Raw genomic sequence first — 23,994 nt, forward strand, 5'->3', positions numbered from 1 at the left:
CGCTGTCTTCGCTCGACACGCCGAAGACCCAGGTTCGATTCCCGACATGGGTACAATGTGTGAAGCTCATTTCTGGTGTCCCCCGCCGTGATATTGCTGGAATATTGCTAAAAGCGGCGTAAAACCATACTCACTCACTCACTCACTCACATAGTCGCTGTCAACAAATTATGCCACGGGCTGCTTTCATTGAGAGGGAAACCAGATTAAATATTGGCAATATTTCTCATGCTACATGTGCCAAAGCCTTTATGGCATCTACTCTACACATTGCAATATCAGGCAACACTAGGGTTTGCACAAAGTGTAATCATGCAAGGGGATCCAGCATTTGTAAAAGGGAGGGGTCCAAGATATCAAAATGCCCTTGACACCACTCTGGATCCGCCTATGATTCATGGACTTTATTTTACTTCCATGAGTTTTTCACTGCCTCATTTCATAACCTGAATGAAAGTAGACATGCGTCACTACTACACTGCGTAGCGGCCATATGTATTATGTATTCATGAGTGATGGAGGAATGTACTGCCCAGGAAAGTACAGGCCCTTGAAGTATTGATGATGGATGTTAGACTCTGAAATGCTCAAGTTTCTTAATTATTACATTATCACCTGCAGATTGAGACGCAGAAACTGAACTTCAAAGAGACGGCTAAAGCCAGAACAAAACACGGGATGAATGACGACAGTTCCTCACGACGCAGTAACAGCGTCACCTCTCAGAGTACAACCGATGGGAGCCAGTGAAATTCCACCCAGAAGTAACCCAGAATGCACATTTCCGACAAGGAACAAACTGATGAAAGCTATGCGTTGGAAGATGAAGCTGTTTGTATTGCCTTGTAGTCTGTAGATGAAGGGAGATAACTCTCAGCAAAAGGGAGATAACTCACCTTAGTTTTGTGCAAGGGAGAAAATTCCTGTCAAAATACAGGGAGTGGCAAGATGTATTTCGAAAAATGTCAACAATTGCATAATTTTACGTTACTTTGCCACCTTTATTTGTCATTGAAATAACTGGTCTTTGTTGAGGATGTTGCAGGACATGAATGACTAATTGGCTGTGTAATTAACCAACTGCTCTTTGTAGTGTGCTAATACATGTATAACACAGGCCTTGATACACTCAGAAAAACTGTATCGTTGCCAGAATGTTACTTTGAATGTAAATGTTTAGATAACCAGAGCAAGTACATGTCTTTGCTGAATTTTGTTATACCAGTTTGGTTTGTCGTTCAGAAAACCAGTATGAATATGAAGCTTTATTTCAGCGACTCAGTGCTAATTAATAGATGATTCCGCCAGCTCATCCGGCTGTCTTCAGCATCTGTCTGCCGCATATGAATGCTACTCTAGTATATATATGATACAATTGTGTATATTTGCTGCATGCATGATCAGTGTTGAAAGCAATGTTCCGTGGGGGTACACACGTCCTCAGATTACAACTGTCTCTCGTGTATGTGTGCATGCCAATTCCAGCATAAGGCTATTGTCATGATGTGTAATCAAAAGCCTTAAGCCTCAGTCATTTGCTTTATGTATAACCTCACCATAAGATTGTATGATATTGACTTAAGGATATTTCCATCCCATTACCACTATTTATTCCATCATGAAGCTTGTAGTCTATAGAGATATATCGAGGTTGCCATCCACTGATCTTATCTGATATTCCCAACGCTACTCTACATTATTACGTATTTCAAATAATAATAAAAAAACAGTTTTTGTTCCAAAGATCCATTTATATGTGGAAGATAGCTAATTTTGAAGAAAAGGCTAAAAAAAAATGTTGTTAGGCAATATCATTAGAAGGTAGATAGTGTACCTGTGATCTTTGTAATTTATGAACTGTGTAACAATTTAAGTTAACGGTTTTATGTTAGGATTATTATTGTTAGTGTTAATGTTAATTATTCCTGCACCTGTTACTTTGTATGCCACATACACAAATTCCTCTGTATGTAGTCTACGATGCACAATTTGTATGTCAGTAAATGTTATGGGTAACATAGGAACACTACATTAAGAAATAAACTATTTTCCATCTTTCTTTTTTGTAACAAAAGTACTTTAATTTCTTTTGTTATATTTATAAAAATGTTGAATTTTATTACAATTTTCCCTTTTTACCACCATCTCTACAGTAATTTTCAGTCACTGTACAGCTATCAATTAATTACGAGCAACTGAACAAAAGTGTATTTTTTTCTACCTCTGTTATGTTTATGCACCCTTGCCAATTTGAAGTATGAAGTAAATGGTCATGTAGCCATGTGTATGTATATTTTCCAGGTGCCTCAATCACTCCTACCTGAGCACTGTGTTATGCGCTGGTCATGGTAGGCCCTAAGAGTTGGTGAGCGGGTTGTCAGCAGGATTTTCAATGAAATAATAATTCCAAGGTTAATGAAATATGGCATGGGAAAGGTATCTAAAACATATGGTAGATATATTTCAAAAACTTCTAGAATGGAATGCTCCAAGAAAAAAAACCCTGACATCACTGGAATCCATTGAGAACTAATCATCTTAGTGTAATTGTATGTGCTTGTTTGGCGTGCCATGATTCTTCTGAAAGATTTCATTTATTCAACGTTTTATGATCGCATAATGTTTCCTTTCCTTGATGTTTTAGTGGACCTACTTATGATGGTAGATACAATGCTTTGAACCACTGCAGATAATAGTAAATAGTGCTTCTTGTTATTTTAGAGAACTACAATTTTACACTTTAAAACCTTTTAGTATGATACTCTTTTTAGAGATGACTTTTAACTCTTTTGAGCTGTGCAGACATTTTGTTTGAAGTTTCTATTTTCTTTTCCATTCCTCAAACTTTGGTTTACGGGTTTGAGTTTTTGCTCACAGTATCCGCTTCGCCGTCACAGAATACATAACATACTCCATTCTATCCTTCATGTTCTGCACAAAGGAAGCTAACGCCTTCATTGTCAAAGCCACAGTCATCTCGTTCTGTGGCAGCTGAGAGTAGTTGGTAGGCAAGCTGTAGCAAATATGCCTGAAATCGTAATGTAACAGTATGAAATGTTGATTTTATAGAAATAAGTTACAATCTTTCTTCTCTTATTTTTATTGCCAGTTCGCGCACCATAATGTGACCCAAATACCAAAAATTATTGTTTTCTTACCCTAGCCTCAATCGCAAAAGGACAACTTTTTTCCAAGTACCATAAACTGTTAAAAGAGGATGTAAACATAGGAACATTTTCATCATAAAGTTATCTAATGGAAACAATGAATATAACATAAGTGTATTGATAAGTGTGTACACTGAGTTTTTTATATTTCAATAATTTATGACAAAGTGAAGGAAATTTAGGCATCTTCCTATCAACGTTGCATCAACATGCATGTTTAGTAATGGCATTTGTCTTTTGTATGTCCTTTTCATATAAAATTTCTTTCAAAGTTGCTATTGAGGTAAATGTTTGACATCTTTGTATACCTATAGGTCAACAGGTGTTTGTATGTCATTCAACTACTGTTTACAGGAATAATGCAGTCTTCCTGTGTCATTATAGCAGATCAAACCATCTCCATGTCTCAATATGTTCATGAATATGTTCATAATATTCAGATCAATGCTCTGTTGAGAGACAAATAATGTTCAAAGTGACTTTAAGCCAACTTCATTTACTCACTCTCTTTGAGAGATAAATCAGCATTGTTACATATTGCATAATACTAAAACACCATAATTTATTATAACTTTAAGTATTTATATTTCAAACCTACAGAGATGTCAGTGCTCAGATATTTTATCATTTCAGGTTATTGTTCTGTAAACGTTCTCATTCTCTCATTAAGCATCAGTTGTCATGTGTCCTGGCTCTTCAGAATCTAGATTAAGGCTTAGTGTCTTGACAGAGTTACCTCCCCTTTCCGCTCTGTGATTGGCTGACTATAACCACCCGTTGTGTTGTCCTTGACCTTGTGCTACATGTGTGGTCAGTGTGATGCAAGATGTACACATCAAGCACCCCTGCATGGGTGCAGCTGTAGCTACACTGGCCAATAAACATCATTCTTATCATGCCATGTTGTGTTGTCATTACCGCGAGTCCTAGGGTTGTCTTCCCCTTTGGGATTCTGGGATAGAATTGGTGCAAGTAATCTATACTTGACATAAGTTTGTTTTTTGTTATGCTGCAATCAGCAATATTCCAGCAAAATGACGGCGGCCTGTAAATGATCGAGTCTGGACCAGACAATCCGATGATTTACATCATGGGCATCGACCTACTAATTAGGTTGGTTGGTTGGTTTGTTGTTTAACACCACAGTCAGCAATATTCCAGCTATATGACGGCGGTCTGTAGAGAATCGAGTCTGGACCAGACAATCCAGTGATCGACATCATGAGCATCCATCCACGCAATTGGGATCGACGACATGCATCAACCATGTCAGCGAGCCTGACCACCCGATGCCGTTAGTCGCCTCTTAAGATAAGCATAGTCGCCTTTTACGGCAAAGCAGGGGTTGCAGAAGACCTATTCTACTCTGAATCTTCAGGGTTACCTTGATAGAAGACTGAACTTGAAGGGATCGGTGGTCAAGGTCATTGCTCAAAATATCAGTCACTGGTTTGTCTGGCCAAGATTTTTATTGATACTGACTGCTGTGGGATGGCCAGAATATTGCTGAATGTTGCCTAAACTGCATTCTCCAACAGGCTGGAGTTTTATATTTGACAATTGTGAAGGTCAGAAGACTGTGGTCAAGTGACAGCCCTGGCATGTTTGTCATTCAATCCGCAGGAATCTGAAGTCTTGATCAGACGAATTATAGGTTTCTGGCGTACCCAAGGGAGGCGACTTAGTACAATGGATTCTGCCTTAGACGACTGTGCCCCTAGGGTAGTTGCCGACACACCAAGGGTCATTACGTGGGGTAGGACTCGTGAAGATCCGGTGTAGAATAGGTCTTCAGCAACCCATGCGACTAGGCTTGTCGTGAGAGGCGACTAACGGGATCGGGTGGTCAGGCTCGCTGTTTCGGTTGGCTTATCCACCATCCCAAGTTTTGCAAGCAATCACCTAGATATTCTTGTAACGCACACATAATAATAATACAGACAAGGCGTCGCCTGCTGAAAAAAACATTTGTGTTTGTACGAGGTACCCATGAGCCCATCGGGCAAAATTTGAAGAAGCGTCTGTAAAATGTTTATTTAACTTAACGTATTATTGTCATAGACATTTTAACTAAATGCTTGGAACAAAACAAGGCCGATATATATATAAGGGGACACTTAGTTTTAGATTTCTGAAATATTCGTCAATGAAAACATGCGGCAGTCGTACGATCCTACGATAATTAACGAACGATCGTTAAAAGCTTTCATCATTAAAGAATTCTTTTCGCAATTCAAGTTTGTCTCCATTAATGCAAGTGAAATCTAAGTAACAGGGTCACTGCTTACAACATTAAGCCTCGCTCAGTGATTCAGTACGATAATTACATACCTCAGAAGGTTGACGATGAACATTTACTTATTTAATGTAAATGCATGTCTGACCAACTACTTTACATTAACATAATTATTTATTGATTGGTTAGAATATGTGTTTCAAAACCTACAGCGCAGGCAACATTTTTTCAGAGAAATATCGCATTAGAATGAAACGCACGTAAAATCACTAACGGTCCTGCAGGGGCCCCAGCACGATAGTAATTGACCTCAATTTCAGAGTAATCATTGATACCTCATTTCTTGTCAATTCCAACACTATCAAGACAGTCCCCCAAGGGTTTGCCTCACTCAACCTGGCAAATCAAATTTTGTAGAATGTTAATGCATTTAAAGGGTTGTCATAAAAAGAGCAACGCGCACTATCAGTCTACGTGGCTGCTGTGGAAATTGTCTTCCAATATAAGCGTCGCGGTGTATCTGTAACTTGTTTTATGTAATCAGTGTCAGAAAAATGGATTATAAGGGATTCGTCCAAAACTTTAAAAAACGTTAAAGCTCTGAAAACGAAATCTCGTATATAAATACGACGAGATGACTGTAATTGTCAGTCTACGTTCATTTGTGATTTCAAAACTGAAAACACATTTCAGATGTTCTTAACTCGGGTTAAACAAGTTAATTTGAGTTCAATGCTGAAACATTATGGTAAGGCGATGTAAATATCTGTTTTGTATCTGATAGGTATTTTCTCTGTTGGTTGATGCGGATGGCGATAGTGTGTAGTGGAAGAAAATTCAGAAGACGGCAACCTATCGTGTGATACTGACCCTTGATCATTCAATGTATTATTTCTCCATTATATATTCGTATTCACGGGGCTGGGATTTTGTATCGATATAAGATATTTTTTCAGCTACAGCTGCAGAACCAGATATATTTTTTATTTAAGACTATGAGGCTGATTTTTAAAAAGAAAAGCACCTAGCAACCACGTAATACTTGTGGCAGGCATTTTTTAAAGGCCTGAAGCATCTTTTTTCTCAACAAATTGCAGGGACAATTTCTTTTTCGATAAAATACCAGCCCCTCTCTCCAACCACCCTTCCAGAATGGTCGGTCCCTTACAATGCATTCTAGAGCAGGGTTGTTGTGGCCAGAATTTTAAATATTGCCACGATGTTGTATCGTCACATACTGACGTAAAGATTTAGGGATGCGACTTACCTGACTCACATTCGAATCTCGAGTACGACACATTTACCTCATTCATCAGGGGGTACGGATGGCCCAGTCGTCTAAGGCGCCGCGATTCCCTGTTCAGAGTTGCATCCCTCAGGCACGCCAGAAACCTATGATTGTGGGTTCGAATCCCGGTTTGCCCCGAATATGTTTCTATGTTTGTCAGCCCCATACCCAAGCTCGTGGCTTTCACCGAAGTGGTAAACGTCTGAGACCTGCATCACTTCGGGCTTTCCTCCCACATTAAACTGACACGTGCACGCCGCGATATAGCTGGAATACTGTTTAAAGCGGCGTTAAACCCGACCCACTCACTCACTCATCATCAACACGGTGTTCCTATTAAAGTTCAAATTATGCTGTGTCTGAGGTTTGCCAGAAACCTACTACACTTAACAATGATATACAGAAAGCACGACAATAATACACAGTGAGGGAGTTGTGGTGCTCTAGTAATATATCAGCCATTATCGACAAGAACGATGAACACCTAACAGAGATACACCATCAACATAACATATGCATTATCTGAAACATGCAACCAAATAACAAACAAACAGGTTTCTTTACGTTACAGCAAGAAATCTGTCAAAACTAATCAAATCTGGAATAGACAAACCAGGTGTTGAGAGTTTAAATTCAACAGGTCAAAGTCAGAGAATAATCAGTCTCCATTATCTGCCGAGATTCCATTGGGCATAAGGGCGAAATAGTGATGCAAATGATGTGAATGGATCACTGAAAATCAGTGATTACACGAGGCGTTCGCGACATGGGTAAGCATGTCCTGCACTTCAGGTAGCACCCGCCACTCACACAATTTGCATAACAAAGTAACTGTTTGTAGACGGTATGTCAAGTTTGAAAACTGCGAGAAAAACTTAGGAGATATGTACGTTTTGCAACACAGGGGGAGCAGATCAACTGATCAATGATCAACTCCCTATTGACCAACAAGTGTCAACATCAGATATCCCACACAGCACTAGGGGTAAACTGGACGGTGTCACAGATTACACCCAGGACGACAGGTGACTGTCACTAAATGAAGCTCAGTGCTTCATTGAGGATTGGGAAGGTGTATGATGCCCTGGTCAAGATGATCCCAACGATAATCAGTGGGTGACATGTCTGTTGCAATGCGATCCCGGTTCGTCCCGATTATGTTTCTAGGTTTGTCAGCACCATACCCGTGCTCGTGGGTTTCACCGAAGTGGTAAACGTCTCAGATCTGCATCACTTCGAGCTTTCCTCACACATTCAGCTGACATCAAGCCGTGATATAACTGTAATACTGTTAAAAGTGGCGTTAAACCCAACTCACTCACTGTTGCAATGTGTGGCATGGCAGACTATTGACGTTGTTCGTGGCCAGAAACTGTTGTTAAGCACGAGCTGTGGGACGTCTTCCATTGTGGTGCTGACACAAGATCCTGGAGTTGCGCTGAAAGAACGGTAACACGACGGGACGTACCACGAGGCCAATGTAACGCTGGGCATTAAGATTTCCATAATTGACAACCAGGTCTGTCCTCGGTCGGTCACATATCCCACCCCAAACCACCACACAGCACCGGCCGAACGGTACATTCTCCTGACTACAACAAGAAGCCGTTCTCTCCCCTACACGTCGGCTCTGAACTTCCGCCACCTGTCTCATCAGAAAATAACACTCGTTCTCAGCTACGACATCGTGAACATTGAACTTGGCGTACCAAACGTAAACGCCGAAGCCGACGTTGCCTCGTCAACGTCATTTCTCTGAAAGGTCGATTGGCCCTGATACCATGCCCTTGACGTCGGCGACGTATGATGTGACGATTGATGACACGCCCAAGCGCAGTCAGCGCAGGTGACGTCACAATGAAGTAGTGGTCCTCAGTGGCGGTTGTGTCTTCCACTTTGTGGCCTGTCTGCATCCTGTAACGCTGCATCAACTTTATGATCGTCGTACAGCGCATGATTCTTACGACGTGTGCGTCAATGATACCCGTTATAAATAGATGGCAACTGAATAACCATTTCTTGTTTGTTTCATTTTTAGCCACTATCAAACATGGGAGTGTACTTTCTTTTGCCCGGCTCGGCGAGAGTTCCATTTTGGTTGCTTAATGGATCGTTTAATACAGCTTCGCATGCACTCTTAAACCCAAGACTATGTCTCGGGTCCAGCAGCTCCCGGCAGTATGTGGGAGCACTGCTGTTGCACATTCATGCAAATGCCAACCGTTATCAACTGTATACTAAGTGGTGACGATGACTGTGTAGCATTGACTTATCAACTGTATACTAAGTGGTGACGATGACTGTGTAGCATTGACTTATCAACTGTATACTAAGTGGTGACGATGACTGTGTAGCATCGACTTATCAACTGTATACTAAGTGATGACGATGACTGTGTAGCATCGACTTATCAACTGTATACTAAGTGGTGACGATGACTGTGTGGCATCGACTTATCAACTGTATACTAAGTGGTGACGATGACTGTGTAGCATTGACTTATGAACTGTATACTAAGTGGTGACGATGACTGTGTAGCATTGACTTATCAACTGTATACTAAGTGGTGACGATGACTGTGTGGCATTGACTTATCAACTGTATACTAAGTGGTGACGATGACTGTGTAGCATTGACTTATCAACTGTATACTAAGTGGTGATGATGACTGTGTGGCATTGACTTATCAACTGTATACTAAGTGGTGACGATGACTGTGTGGCATTGACTTATCAACTGTATACTAAGTGGTGACGATGACTGTGTAGCATTGACTTATCAACTGTATACTAAGTGATGACAATGACTGTGTAGCATTGACTTATCAACTGTATACTAAGTCATGACGATGACTGTGTAGCATTGACTTATCAACTGTATACTAAGTGGTGACGATGACTGTGTGGTATTAGCTTATCAACTGTATACTAAGTGGTGACGATGACTGTGTGGTATTGGCTTATCAACTGGATACTAAGTGGTGACGATGACTGTGTAGCATTGACTTATCAACTGTATACTAAGTGGTGACGATGACTGTGTAGCATTGACTTATCAACTGTATACTAAGTGGTGACGATGACTGTGTAGCATCGACTTATCAACTGTATACTAAGTGATGACGATGACTGTGTAGCATTGACTTATCAACTGTATACTAAGTGGTGACGGTGACTGTGTAGCATTGACTTATGAACTGTATACTAAGTGGTGACGATGACTGTGTAGCATTGACTTATGAACTGTATACTAAGTGGTGACGATGACTGTGTAGCATTGACTTATCAACTGTATACTACGTGATGACGATGAGTGTGTAGCATCGACTTATCAACTGTATACTAAGTGATGACGATGACTGTGTAGCATTGACTTATCAACTGTATACTAAGTGATGACGATGACTGTGTAGCATTGACTTATGAACTGTATACTAAGTGGTGACGATGACTGTGTAGCATTGACTTATCAACTGTATACTAAGTGGTGACGATGACTGTGTAGCATTGACTTATCAACTGTATACTAAGTGATGACGATGAGTGTGTAGCATCGACTTATCAACTGTATACTAAGTGATGACAATGACTGTGTAGCATTGACTTATCAACTGTATACTAAGTGATGACGATGAGTGTGTGGCATTGACTTATCAACTGTATACTAAGTGATGACGATGACTGTGTGGCATTGACTTATCAACTGTATACTAAGTGATGACGATGACTGTGTGGCATTGACTTATCAACTGTATACTAAGTGGCGACGATGACTGTGTGGCATTGACTTAACAACTGGATACTAAGTGGTGATGATGACTGTGTGGCACTGACTTATCAACTGTATACTAAGTGATGACGATGAGTGTGTGGCATTGACTTATCAACTGTATACTAAGTGATGACGATGACTGTGTGGCATTGACTTAACAACTGGATACTAAGTGGTGATGATGACTGTGTGGCATTGACTTATCAACTGTATACTAAGTGATGACGATGAGTGTGTGGCATTGACTTAACAACTGGATACTAAGTGATGACGATGAGTGTCTAGCATTGACTTATGAACTGTATACTAAGTGATGACGATTAGTGTAGCCTCGACTTATGAACTGGATACTAAGTGGTGACAATGACTGTACCATTGATTTATCAGCTGTATACTGACTGTGTACCATTGACTTATCAACTGTATACTAAGTGGTGACAATGACTGTGTAGTATCGACGTATGAACTGTATACTAATTGGTGACAATGACTGTGTAGTATCGACGTATGAACTGTATACTAAGTGGTGGCGATTACTGTATGGCACTGACTAATCAACTGAATATTAAGTGTTGACGATTACTGTATCATTGAATTATCAACTGTATACTGACTGATTGTGTACCATTGATTTATCAACTGTATACTTAGTTGTGACGATGACTGTGTGGCATTGGCTGTTCAACCGTATACTTAGTTGTGACGATGACTGACTGTATTGCATTGGCTTATCAACCGTATACTAAGTGTTGACGATGACTGTGTGGTATTGGCTTATCAACTGTATACTAAGTGTTGACGATGACTGTGTGGTATTGGCTTATCAACTGTATACTAAGTGGCTGCAATGACTGTGTACCATTGACTTATCAACCGTATACTAAGTGTTGACGATGACTGTGTGGTACTGGCTTATCAACTGTATACTAAGTGTTGACGATGACTGTGTGGTATTGGCTTATCAACTGTATACTAAGTGTTGACGATGACTGTGTGGTATTGGCTTATCAACTGTATACTAAGTGGCTGCAATGACTGTGTACCATTGACTTATCAACCGTATACTAAGTGTTGACGATGACTGTGTGGTATTGGCTTATCAACTGTATACTAAGTGGCTACAATGACTGTGTACCATTGACTTATCAACTGTATACTAAGTGTTCACGATGACTGTGTGGTATTGGCTTATCAACTGTATACTAAGTGGTGACGATGACTGTGTGGTATTGGCTTATCAACCGTATACTAAGTGTTGACGATGACTGTGTGGTATTGGCTTATCAACTGTATACTAAGTGTTGACGATGACTGTGTGGTATTGGGTTATCAACCGTATACTAAGTGTTGACGATGACTGTGTGGTATTGGCTTATCAACTGTATACTAAGTAGTGACGATGACTGTGTGGTATTGGGTTATCAACTGTATGCTAAGTGTTGACGATGACTGTGTGGTATTGGCTTATCAACTGTATACTAAGTAGTGACGATGACTGTGTGGTATTGGCTTATCAACCGTATACTAAGTGTTGACGATGACTGTGTGGTATTGGGTTATCAACCGTATACTAAGTGTTGACGATGACTGTGTGGTATTGGCTTATCAACTGTATACTAAGTAGTGACGATGACTGTGTGGTATTGGGTTATCAACTGTATACTAAGTGTTGACGATGACTGTGTGGTATTGGCTTATCAACTGTATACTAAGTAGTGACGATGACTGTGTGGTATTGGCTTATCAACCGTATACTAAGTAGTGACGATGACTGTGTGGTATTGGCTTATCAACCGTATACTAAGTAGTGACGATGACTGTGTGGTATTGGCTTATCAACCGTATACTAAGTGTTGACGATGACTGTGTGGTATCGGCTTATCAACCGTATACTAAGTGTTGACGATGACTGTGTGGTATTGGCTTATCAACTGTATACTAAGTGTTGACGATGACTGTGTGGTATTGGCTTATCAACCGTATACTAAGTGTTGACGATGACTGTGTGGTATTGGCTTATCAACTGTATACTAAGTGTTGACGATGACTGTGTGGTATTGGGTTATCAACCGTATACTAAGTGTTGACGATGACTGTGTGGTATTGGCTTATCAACTGTATACTAAGTGTTGACGATGACTGTGTGGTATTGGGTTATCAACCGTATACTAAGTGGTGACGATGACTGTGTGGTATTGGCTTATCAACTGTATACTAAGTAGTGACGATGACTGTGTGGTATTGGCTTATCAACTGTATACTAAGTAGTGACGATGACTGTGTGGTATTGGCTTGTCAACCGTATACTAAGTAGTGACGATGACTATGTGGCATTGGCTTATCAACTGGATACTAAGTGGAGACGATGACCAACAGTGTAGCATTGATTTATCAACTATATACGAGGGCCATTCAATATATAACCAGCCTAACCTATTTGCTACTGCTCCTCACTTCTTCTTTTTCCACATAATCACCATTGAGGTCTATGCACTTTGTCCAGCGATGTGTGAGAGCTAAAAGCCCGTTGTGATAGAAACCATGAGGTTGTTCGTGTAACCACCCCTCCACTGCTGTCGTGAGTTCATCATCGGACCGGAAATGACGTCCACGCAGTTCTTTCTTCAAGTTTGGGAAGAGAAAGTAGTCGCTTGGTGCCAGGTCTGGCGAGTAAGGTGGATGAGGCAATACTTTGAACCCGTTCCGCTTCACTGCGGCAACCGCAAGTCGACAGGTGTGCACTCTGGCATTATCATGTTGGAGCAGCACACCTTTTGTGATCTTTCCACGACGTTTGGCAAGAATAGCAGTCCGCAAATGGTCCAGGAGATCGGAGTAGTACTCTCCAGTAATAGTCTGGCCACATGGCAAGTAGTCAATGAGCAAGACCCCTTTGGTATCCCAAAAGATGGTTGCCATGACTTTGCCAGCCGATGATTGAGTCTTAAACTTTTTGGGACGGGGTGAAGCAAATCCAGTCCACTGCTTACTCTGTTCTTTGGTTTCTGGGTCATAGTGGTGTACCCAGGTTTCATCACCAGTAACAATTCTCTCCATAAAGTTGTCTGCATCCCGACTGCATTGCGTCAAAAGTGCCTGACACATTGACGCACGTACAGCCTTCTGATCATCACTCAGACACTTCGGGACCCATCAGGCAGACAGCTTCCTCATACCCAGACGATCATGCAAAATGGTATGGACACTTCCCTCTGAAATGTCCAAGGCCTTGGCCGTTTCTGACACCTTCATTCGCCTGTCTTTGACAACCAGTTGTCTCACAGCTTCACTGATTTGGTCATTGGTCACCTCTACAGGCCTTCCAGGGCGTGGCTCATCTTCCAGGTTCACCCGACCCCTCTTAAATTCTGCAACCCAGAATTTGACCTGTGCATACGAAGGTGCACTGTCACCATAAACATCTGACAATTCATCATGTATCTCCTTTCCCGGTTTCCCTTTAAAGTAGAGGTACCTAATAACAGCACTGTATTCAACCTTTGACGAAAATTTGGCAGAATCTACCCTTGCCACCTTTATAGATCACGTGTTTGACTTCAAATACAATTTCCTCAGTGAAACTTTGTCTATGCACGTGACATACATTGGTGCACAGCACGTGACAAACATGCAACCGTTAAGATCTGATAAATAGGTTAGGCTGGTTATATATTGAATGGCCCTCGTACTAAAAGGTGACGAAAACTGACTGTATACGAAGTGACAACGACGACAGACTGTGTAGCATTGACTTATCAACTGTATGCTAAGTGGTGACGATGACTGATTGTGTAGTATTGACTAATCAACTGGAGACTAAGTGGCGACGATGACTGTATGACATTGATATATGAACTGTATACTGAATGATGACGATGACTGACTGTGTAGTAGTGACTTATCAACTGTATACTGACTGACTGTGTAGTATTGGCTTATCAACTATATACTGACTGACTGTGTAGTATTGACGTATCAACCGTATACCGACTGACTGTGTAGTATTGGCTTATGAACTGTATACGAAGTGTTAACGATGACTGTGGCATTGGCTGATCAACTGTATACTAAGTGGTGATGGTGACTGTGTAGCATTGACTTATCAACTGTATGCTAAGTGGTGACGATGACTGATTGTGTAGTATTGACTAATCAACTGGAGACTAAGTGGCGACGATGACTGTATGACATTGATATATGAACTGTATACTGAATGATGACGATGACTGACTGTGTAATAGTGACTTATCAACTATATACTGACTGACTGTGTAGTATTGACGTATCAACCGTATACCGACTGACTGTGTAGTATTGGCTTATGAACTGTATACGAAGTGTTTACGATGACTGTGGCATTGGCTGATCAACTGTATACTAAGTGGTGATGGTGACTGTGTAGCATTGACTTATTAACTTTATACTCAAAGGTTACGGTGACTGACTGTGTAGCATTGACTTATTAACTATATACTAAAAGGTTACGGTGACTGACTGTGTAGCACTGACTTATCAACTATATACTAAAAGGTTACGGTGACTGACTGTGTATCATTGACTTATTAACTATATACTAAAAGGTTACGGTGACTGACTGTATCACTGACTTATCAACTATATACTAAAAGGTTACGGTGACTGACTGTGTAGCATTGACTTATTAACTATATACTAAAAGGTTACGGTGACTGACTGTGTAGCATTGACTTATTAACTATATACTAAAAGGTTACGGTGACTGACTATATACTAAAAGGTTACGGTGACTGACTGTGTAGCACTGACTTATCAACTATATACTAAAAGGTTACGGTGACTGACTGTGTAGCACTGACTTATCAACTATATACTAAAAGGTTACGGTGACTGACTGTGTAGCATTGACTTATCAACTATATACTAAAAGGTTACGGTGACTGACTGTGTAGTATTGACTTATTAACTATATACTAAAAGGTTACGGTGACTGACTGTGTAGCACTGACTTATCAACTATATACTAAAAGGTTACGGTGACTGACTGTGTAGCATTGACTTATTAACTATATACTAAAAGGTTACGGTGACTGACTGTGTAGCACTGACTTATCAGCTATATACTAAAAGGTTACGGTGACTGACTGTGTAGCACTGACTTATCAACTATATACTAAAAGGTTACGGTGACTGACTGTGTAGCATTGACTTATTAACTATATACTAAAAGGTTACGGTGACTGACTATATACTAAAAGGTTACGGTGACTGACTGTGTAGCACTGACTTATCAACTATATACTAAAAGGTTACGGTGACTGACTGTGTAGCACTGACTTATCAACTATATACTAAAAGGTTACGGTGACTGACTGTGTAGCATTGACTTATTAACTATATACTAAAAGGTTACGGTGACTGACTGTGTAGCATTGACTTATAAACTATATACTAAAAGGTTACGGTGACTGACTGTGTAGCATTGACTTATCAACTATATACTAAAAGGTTACGGTGACTGACTGTGTATCACTGACTTATCAACTATATACTAAAAGGTTACGGTGACTGACTGTGTAGCATTGACTTATCAACTATATACTAAAAGGTTACGGTGACTGACTGTGTAGTATTGACTTATTAACTATATACTAAAAGGTTACGGTGACTGACTGTGTAGCACTGACTTATCAACTATATACTAAAAGGTTACGGTGACTGACTGTGTAGCATTGACTTATCAACTATATACTAAAAGGTTACGGTGACTGACTGTGTAGCACTGACTTATCAACTATATACTAAAAGGTTACGGTGACTGACTGTGTAGCATTGACTTATTAACTATATACTAAAAGGTTACGGTGACTGACTGTGTAGCACTGACTTATCAACTATATACTAAAAGGTTACGGTGACTGACTGTGTAGTTTTGATGGTGATGATGACTGAGCGGCATTGACTTATCAATTGTATACCATTGTAAAGTGTTGACAAGTAGTCAACACTATATTAATCTTTTTCGTTTTGAGGTAAAGAAATTTTACAATGTTTTATTGCCCAGATAGTTTCACCCAGACACTGAGAAATTGTTTTTGCGATTCGGATCGTTTTTTAAAAGAGCGTCAGCATTGCCATTTTCATTGTTAACACCCCTTAAACCACACTCCATCCCCTCGACTCCAAGGTGTGTAGAAGTTTTTATCTCAAAAACACAAAGCTCTCAAAAGGCATTATTTCACACAGCAAAAATCTATTTTTAAATCCAGATGAAATCCAATTAGATGCTACTGCCGGACAAATCTGAAGACAACATATATATATTTTTTTACCTCGGCAATCTTCCATTCCCCAGCGCTGGCATCTTTCAGAAATCAACAAGTCGCCGTACGGCTTGTCCCTGAACGACAAGAATTAGTAGCGAGCTTTCCTCGATAATCCAGGGTATTATATGTTCATTCGATAAAAAATACCCTGGACCCATCGCAAGCACTTCTATTACAGAAATTCTCTTGCTCTTGAGTGTCATTTGACTGAATATTTTTATATAACGTCGTGTCTTTCGTTGGACAAAGCTTTAGTAGCGAATGCTCACAGAGTATTTATCTTAACAGAATGGAGAAATAATACCCTAGCTAACCGAGGATGGTCACAAATGAGCAATCTCCCTTTACTATTCCAGAAAGTTGGTACACCTAAGTATCTTTTCCTAAGATTTTTAACTTTTCATAAATGTCCTGTCGTTCCCCTTAATGCCAAATCGTAAAAACACTTATTCTATTTGGCGGTGTTCGAAAATGTTGTATCCAAATATTTATACCTGTTTACAACAGACATTTTGATAGCTTTATAACTGCAATAGAGCATGCAATATTGCTACTAAGCCTGGAAAACTTTGAATGCCGTGCCGGAAACAGTAATTGCGGTATCGTGTTGCTTAATTTCTGTCCATCACTTGATTGTCTGGTTTGGTTACATCCCCCAAGGCAGGCAACAAACAAACATTTTTTTATGCAGCTTGTATTAGTGGCAGGTGCAACCGATGGGGCAGGACAAATTCATGCTTACTCTTTTCGCAAACAGCTGGTGATCCACCTGTATAATTTTCTATATTCTTGCCCATATTTCTTGATCGTTTGTCTTTACTTATCAGCAGCAGAATCTCGACGTGTACACAGCATTTCAAGATTAACATCACTGGATTTTCTGGTCCATCATTTGATTGCCTGGTTTTCAGGAAGCTTCTCCTCCGTACTGTAGACACAGATGTTGTTGTATCCACAGCTAGACATCAGACCCCTGGACATCCGGGGTGGGAGAAGCCTTCAGCAACCCATGCTAGCCGACTATGTTTGTCGTAAGAGGCGACTAACGGGATCGGGTGGTCAGTCTCGGTTGATTATTGCACTTATATAGCGACTTATAGGCCCACGTGCGTGCGTGCGTGCGTGCGTGCGTGCGCGTGTGGCTGCTTGTACGTGGCTTGATGCTCATGATGTCAATCACTGGACTGTCTAGTCCAGACGCGATTATTTACAGACCGTCATCATGTACATATAGCTTGAATATTGCTGAGTGCGGCTTCAATCAACAAACAAACAAACAAACAAACAAACAAAAGCTAGACATCACAGAGTTGCGGGTGGCTTTTGGAAACTGGCAGACATTTGCGGTATGTACCTGCCCATGTGAATGCTGCATCACTTCGCCCAAACAAGTCAAAGGCATTAAGCTTGTTTTTTAATGATAGAAACAGCAGTCTAGACAATATTGACGGTCTTTGACATGAAAAAAATATCCTGGTTAGAGTTAGGGTTAGTGTTTGTGTTAGGGTTAGGGTTAGGGTTTTATGGATAAGAACTTACATATTTTTTGTAACGATGTTTAAGGGCTACTTCTTGCTCCTTCATCATAAGGTAATGAAGGGACAAGAAGTAGCCCTGAAACATTGTACAAAGAACATCTATAACCGAGGAATAATTAAAGCAAACTGTTTGGTACAGAGAAAAAATAAATATACTAGTACTTGAAATGAACAAACACACCAGAGTTTAACTGAAGATGAAACCCTGGATAAATATGTAACGTGTACATGTAAAGTATGGTTGATATACAACGGTGTTTTTGATTATATGTTCAGATTGAATTCGAAATAAATTATGATATTTCCCCCAGGGGGAGATAATGCAATATCATGCATGCTATTGACCGGGGTGGTATCATGTTCTTCGTTATGCAGGTTCATGCTATGAAATCATAATTGAAGATATTGATATTATAATATCATATTAATGTATTGTTAAATAATTGACTGAAAGTCAGTAAAAGCAAGGTAAAACCCCCGATTATACTTTAATGATCTGTTTAAAGTTTTGGTAAAATGATTTCAGATTATTCAGCTACTGCGATTGCCACACGAACATGTCAAGTGTATGTAAAAAAGAACCCTATATGCAAATATGGCAGTATTTCATTGTTGTAGGTGTATTTGTAGTAATTATTAGTGGCAATTAATGTCTGAAACGCTCGTAAGATGTGGAGTACTGTAGTGGCCAGGAAGTGGGATTAGAGTTACATCCCCTGATTGTTTACAAACAACTTGATCAGTCTTGATCGTTTGAAGAGTTTTGGGATAGAAGTTTCTCGAAGCTGTCTGTACCTATATAAGAGCGACAAGACTCGAGGCGTATTACGACCTGACTCGCTCCTCATCTACTTACCAAGTCCGGACCGGATACCTGACCAGACGATTCCTGCCAGCTCCGAACTCTACTCCGGATTCTCTTTCTGCTATTAATTACTACTGCCTTATACTTGACCCATTGTATTGCCTTTTATGATTGTAAACCTAATTGTGTGTTTCAATGCAATTTGTTAATTATTCATTGATCGTTTGTAGTCATTCGTGATTTCACAATTGAGTTGTGGTTAACCCTTACGTTTCATTTTGGAAATCATCATGTAACATTCAAGGACCATATAGCGTATGTATGGAGTCAGCAAATGTCGGACCCGTGAAGATCCGGGGTAGAATAGGTCTTCAGCAACCCATGCCATATCTTACTAAGGTACAAGCACAAACATTACAGCTGAACTGAACTAATCTGTTGGCAGCTGACCACTATATTCCTTCGACCATATTTACAAACATGAAGACATTGAAACTGCAATCTGATGCGAAATGTTGACCTGTGTCGCTATTTGAATTTCAGCAGGGTCGGTGAATGAGTGAGTATGGTTTTACGCCGCTTTTAGCAATATTCCAGCAATATCACTGCGGGGTCGCCAGAAATGGGCTTCACACATTGTACCCATGTCGGGAATCCCGGGTCTTCGGCGTGACGAAAGAACGCTTTAACCACTAGGCTACCCGACCGCCCCCAGCACTGTGTACCTCATTAATACCTAACAGACACCAAACAGATAATTTCTAGCTATAGGTATTTGACTAGTTTAATCTTGTTAAATATAAATGGAAATGCGATACTTTCGAAATTATAACAATCAGATTTCTTCTGACTGCAATGGCTTTAATCATCTGTAACCAACTCGAGTAATTCCGGGACGGAAACAAAAGAGCGGTCATGACGTTTGAGTTAATATGTAAAATGTTGGCAAGAACATTGAAGCCGTTATACGCGCTGACGTATTCTGTTGGTGTGAGCTTATTACATCAATTTAGAAATAAGGCGGGGCATGGCCCGATCCAAATTGGTAGCCAGTTGAATCTAGGTCATTAAAAAAACTTTTAAAACCTTTAAAAACGTATTATGTAAACAGTTATTGCTATCAGATAATCCAAACTGCACTTTTTAATAACCCACATGATATTAATTCTGTGAATTTAAAGAAAGTCCTCCCTTGGTTGTGTGAAGGATTACAGTTAGTCTTTGAGACAAGGATTTGGTAGTACATTTGATTGAGCTTTGGAATCCATAGCAAGGAGCCGGCATTAGAAATCGTGTGATGGTAATATCATGCGTTCATTGCAACACGTGCAACTACATGAATTATAACAACAATTAATGTATATAGGTGCGGCTACAATGTGTTGAGGGGCGGTCGGGTAGTCTAGTGGTTAAAGCGTTCGCTCAATACGCCGAAGACCCGGGTTCGATTCCCGACATGGGTACATTGTATGAAGCCCATTTCTGGTGTCCCCCGCCGTGATATTGCTGGAATATTGCTAAAAGCGGCGTAAAACCATACTCACTCACTCACAATATGTTTAAAAAGAGGTTTCATGAATCATTTCTCGAATACGTAAACATGAACAAGTTTTTGACCCAAGTTGATTTTCTATAGAGGTGTTAATAAAGACGGCACAGAGGGCCTTTCACTCACTTAACCAATGTTATAGACTTGATCATGCCAAACATCCTCAACTTTCCTGTAAGAACTTGCCATTTGAACATCAGTACTTTCAAAATTGAATTTCCAGCGTTCCAAAACGAACCCTTATCTTACATTGTCCTGTACGAATACACGATATTCTGTGTTTGTGCCAGTAGCTACAACCCGCTGGTTTTGCTGTTTCATCTTCACGTCAATCAAGACACTTTGATTTAACTTCCACAGCCAGCATAGAAGGAATTCAAGTGAATCATAAATAATTACAACATGTAAATTCAATCGGTTGTTCATTACCCTCTGCTTGAACCATGACACCGGTTCCGTACATGGAATCATGTCCCGATTCGTCGTCAGTGGAGAAAGGCGGGAAACCGAGATGCTTAGCTTGAAGTAACGATCTGACGTGATACAGTCTACTCGCTATCAAAACTGGACGATGCACGTGGCACCACAATCAGTTATCTGCTGCCGATGCAATCAGGCCGACGCAGACTATTTCCGGTTATAGATTGAGGCCAGAAGCGCGGGAAACAGTGTCGTCTGTCCCTGAAGTACCTGATACACAGCCATTGGCTTTTTCTTAGGGTGTATGCCACATCTATTTACATAGAGCATTATCTCTAACGTGAAGTACTTATTTGTAAGATAAAAGTTATGTTTTTAGTTTAATGATCTTTGCCAAATATAATTGTTTCCCAGCTCCCAAAATTGCTTTGTGAAATATTCAATATATGCTTGTTTGACGTTTAACGACGTACAAAGCAATATTCAAGCATTATGACGGCGGTCTGTAAATAATCGAGTCTGGACCGGACAATCCAGTGATTGACGTCATGGACATCGATCTACGTAATTTAGACACGATGACACGCATAAACCGAGCCTGACATTCCGACCCCGTTAGTCGCCTCTTACGACAAGCTTGGGTTGCCAAAGACCCACTCTAACTCTGATCTTCACGGGTCTCAGAATATGCATAAATGAAGTCTTTATTTTATTTTTGAAAATATACTGCTTAGATGAGATTATAGGGTTATAGTTATGTGTAGAGCCAGAATAGCTACATATGCCCAAATCAAATTCACATGAAGTATTTGTTTCTTCCCACGTGTAATAACGTAATATAATTGTATGCACCTTTATCTCACATAGCAACACGATGTACTTTGGACCATGGCTGCCAATGAGACCTTGGTCCAGTGTCTTATGAATAAGTGTCCACACCAGTGATAATTGGAATCGGATATGAAGACGATAAAGAAAATCCAATGTCTGAGGGAAGTGATCGTTAATATAATTGTTGTCAGTTTTAGCAATGTACAAGATGTGATCCCATAGTCCACTCCACATCGTCAGCCTATCTGGTAGTCCTCCTTTAGCTGGCGTCTTTCCTGGGCAGGTCTTCCTATTGGAATAGTTTCCGATACATTGTCGACAACACTAGATGGTTTAATACCGACTGATACATCATGACTGTTTCGGGATGTAAATAGACCAGAAGGACATCTGGAGGAGGAGGCGGGCATAATTGGAATCAGACAGAAATGAGTTACAAAATAGCCAGAGTTTCAAACACCAAAACCTACTATTGATGCATTTATATTGATCGAAATCCAAGTCAGTTATTTCTGAATCAGAAATAAGTCACCCAGTACTGGTATTGAAAAAACATTGCATCGGGTCGTATGTTCTGAATGGATGCTCAATAGTTGCTCAAACTTTATCTCAGTCATCAAAATTGATTTGCAGTCCTCAACTCATTCATATGAAAGACAGTGGGTTCACCAAGGAGGAATGGTAGACAATTAAGTCTTTGATTTAAATGAAGGGTAAAAGTAAAAATCAAAATCTTGTGTCAGGAACTACATCGATATTACGACGATATAATCCTGACCAAGTCCGTGCCTTATGTAGCAATCTTAAGCGCGCACTCAGTCCGCAGATGACGCCTGCGCCAAGATGGCGACTGGTGGCAGACGACAATGGTGCAGAGGAAATGGCGGGAAGGAATCGATACCGAGACGAGAGGTTGATGGCTGTGCTCACTCACAGTTAACCGCCTAAGGTCACACAAACAGCGTTCTTTGAAAGTTTTAATGATCTCTCTCCACAATATTGGACTAGTGCTCGTCATCTGAGGATTACAGTCAAGTGTTGTGCCCCAGCTATTGTGACTACATCTCAGGTAGGTGACTTTCACAAATTATGTTTTGCACATAGAGATAGTCGCTTGAAGTTGACTCTCGTTCAGCGCTCTCCCACTAACACAGTCAAGGCAGTCAGGCTGTGATTAAAACTGGAGAAGTTTATACACTACATGTCTACAAATAAACTAACGTGTAACTAGAACTGTGTATCATGAATAATAACGTATTTCAAAATGTTGGATAAAAGAAGTTGATTAATGTTCTACACGAGAATGAATGAATGAATGAATGAATGAATGAAAGAATGAATGGCACTACAGATTCCTCACATATAATGTAATCTGATCTAGAATATGCTGTACAGTAAATAGGTGTTTCATTAAGCATTCTAATGTCAAACAAGATACACTTTTCAAGAAAGCAGGAAACACGGAAGTGTTGTTTTATAACTACATGTCGGGGAGAATATCTGAGGTTGACAAGTCTAAGCAACACAAATACATAATTTCCTTACAAAGAATCTGGTGTTACCTCGACGTCCGCAGTTCTGACGGTGCATACTCTTCCCTTTGAAACTGACAGAAAGTTGAAGTGCGATATTTACTTTCTTATTAATGTGACAATTTCATGAATCTTCGAAATGGACTCAGAACGAACTTTTATTTCAGTATGAAGTAAACTGATATAAATGCAGGAGTATATTCCTAAATGTAGCGGCAACACAACTTATATTAATATATTTTGTTGTAATATATTTATTTATACCACTATTTTATACTACTACTACTACTACTACTACTACTACTACTACTACTACTTCTACTACTTCTACTACTTACACTTCACAAACGTAGACAGAAACAAAGCTGGTATAACCCATGAATTGAAGGTTTTTTCTGCACATATATGTGTCTAGCTAAATTAAATGTACAAGTCGTTCCCATCTGCATCTATATTATAACGCGGAAAAGCCAATAATCTATCATGTGTCAGTGGAGGTAAGTACAGGGAATCTGCCTAATGATTTCTGACATCCAGGGAAGCCATATCTGGGTG

General features: G+C 40.0%; 3 protein-coding genes across 3 annotated transcripts in view; 2 read left to right on the forward strand and 1 right to left on the reverse strand.

Annotated features, from left to right (window-relative positions):
- The window catches only part of LOC139465783 (uncharacterized), a 78,027-nt gene extending 73,964 nt beyond the window's left edge, over positions 1-4,063 (forward strand). Inside the window, exon 13 of the mRNA XM_071247692.1 lies at positions 622-4,063. Coding sequence (XP_071103793.1) covers positions 622-750 — 129 coding nt within the window. The 3' untranslated portion in view covers positions 751-4,063. The remainder of the gene's footprint in view (positions 1-621) is intronic.
- Positions 4,064-12,895: 8,832 nt separating this feature from the next.
- LOC139466048 (histone-lysine N-methyltransferase SETMAR-like) lies at positions 12,896-13,519 on the reverse strand. The gene has a single exon (XM_071248063.1). It carries the CDS (start codon positions 13,517-13,519, stop codon positions 12,896-12,898), a length of 624 nt encoding a protein of 207 aa, XP_071104164.1.
- A 9,219-nt stretch (positions 13,520-22,738) lies between these two features.
- LOC139465784 (C1q-related factor-like) overlaps positions 22,739-23,994 on the forward strand; it is a 68,700-nt gene continuing 67,444 nt past the window's right edge. Inside the window, exon 1 of the mRNA XM_071247695.1 lies at positions 22,739-22,976. The gene's annotated coding sequence lies outside the window, so the exon portion shown is untranslated. The remainder of the gene's footprint in view (positions 22,977-23,994) is intronic.

This window comes from Haliotis cracherodii, unplaced genomic scaffold (genome assembly GCF_022045235.1).
Source record: "Haliotis cracherodii isolate W230 unplaced genomic scaffold, xgHalCrac1.p SCAF_18, whole genome shotgun sequence".
NCBI classification, from domain to species: Eukaryota; Metazoa; Mollusca; class Gastropoda; order Lepetellida; family Haliotidae; genus Haliotis; species Haliotis cracherodii.

What these genes read in the sequence shown, in the direction of transcription:
- LOC139466048 (XM_071248063.1), bottom strand. Translation starts at nt 13,519, where the DNA reads ATGGAGAGAATTGTTACTGGTGATGAAACCTGGGTACACCACTATGAC.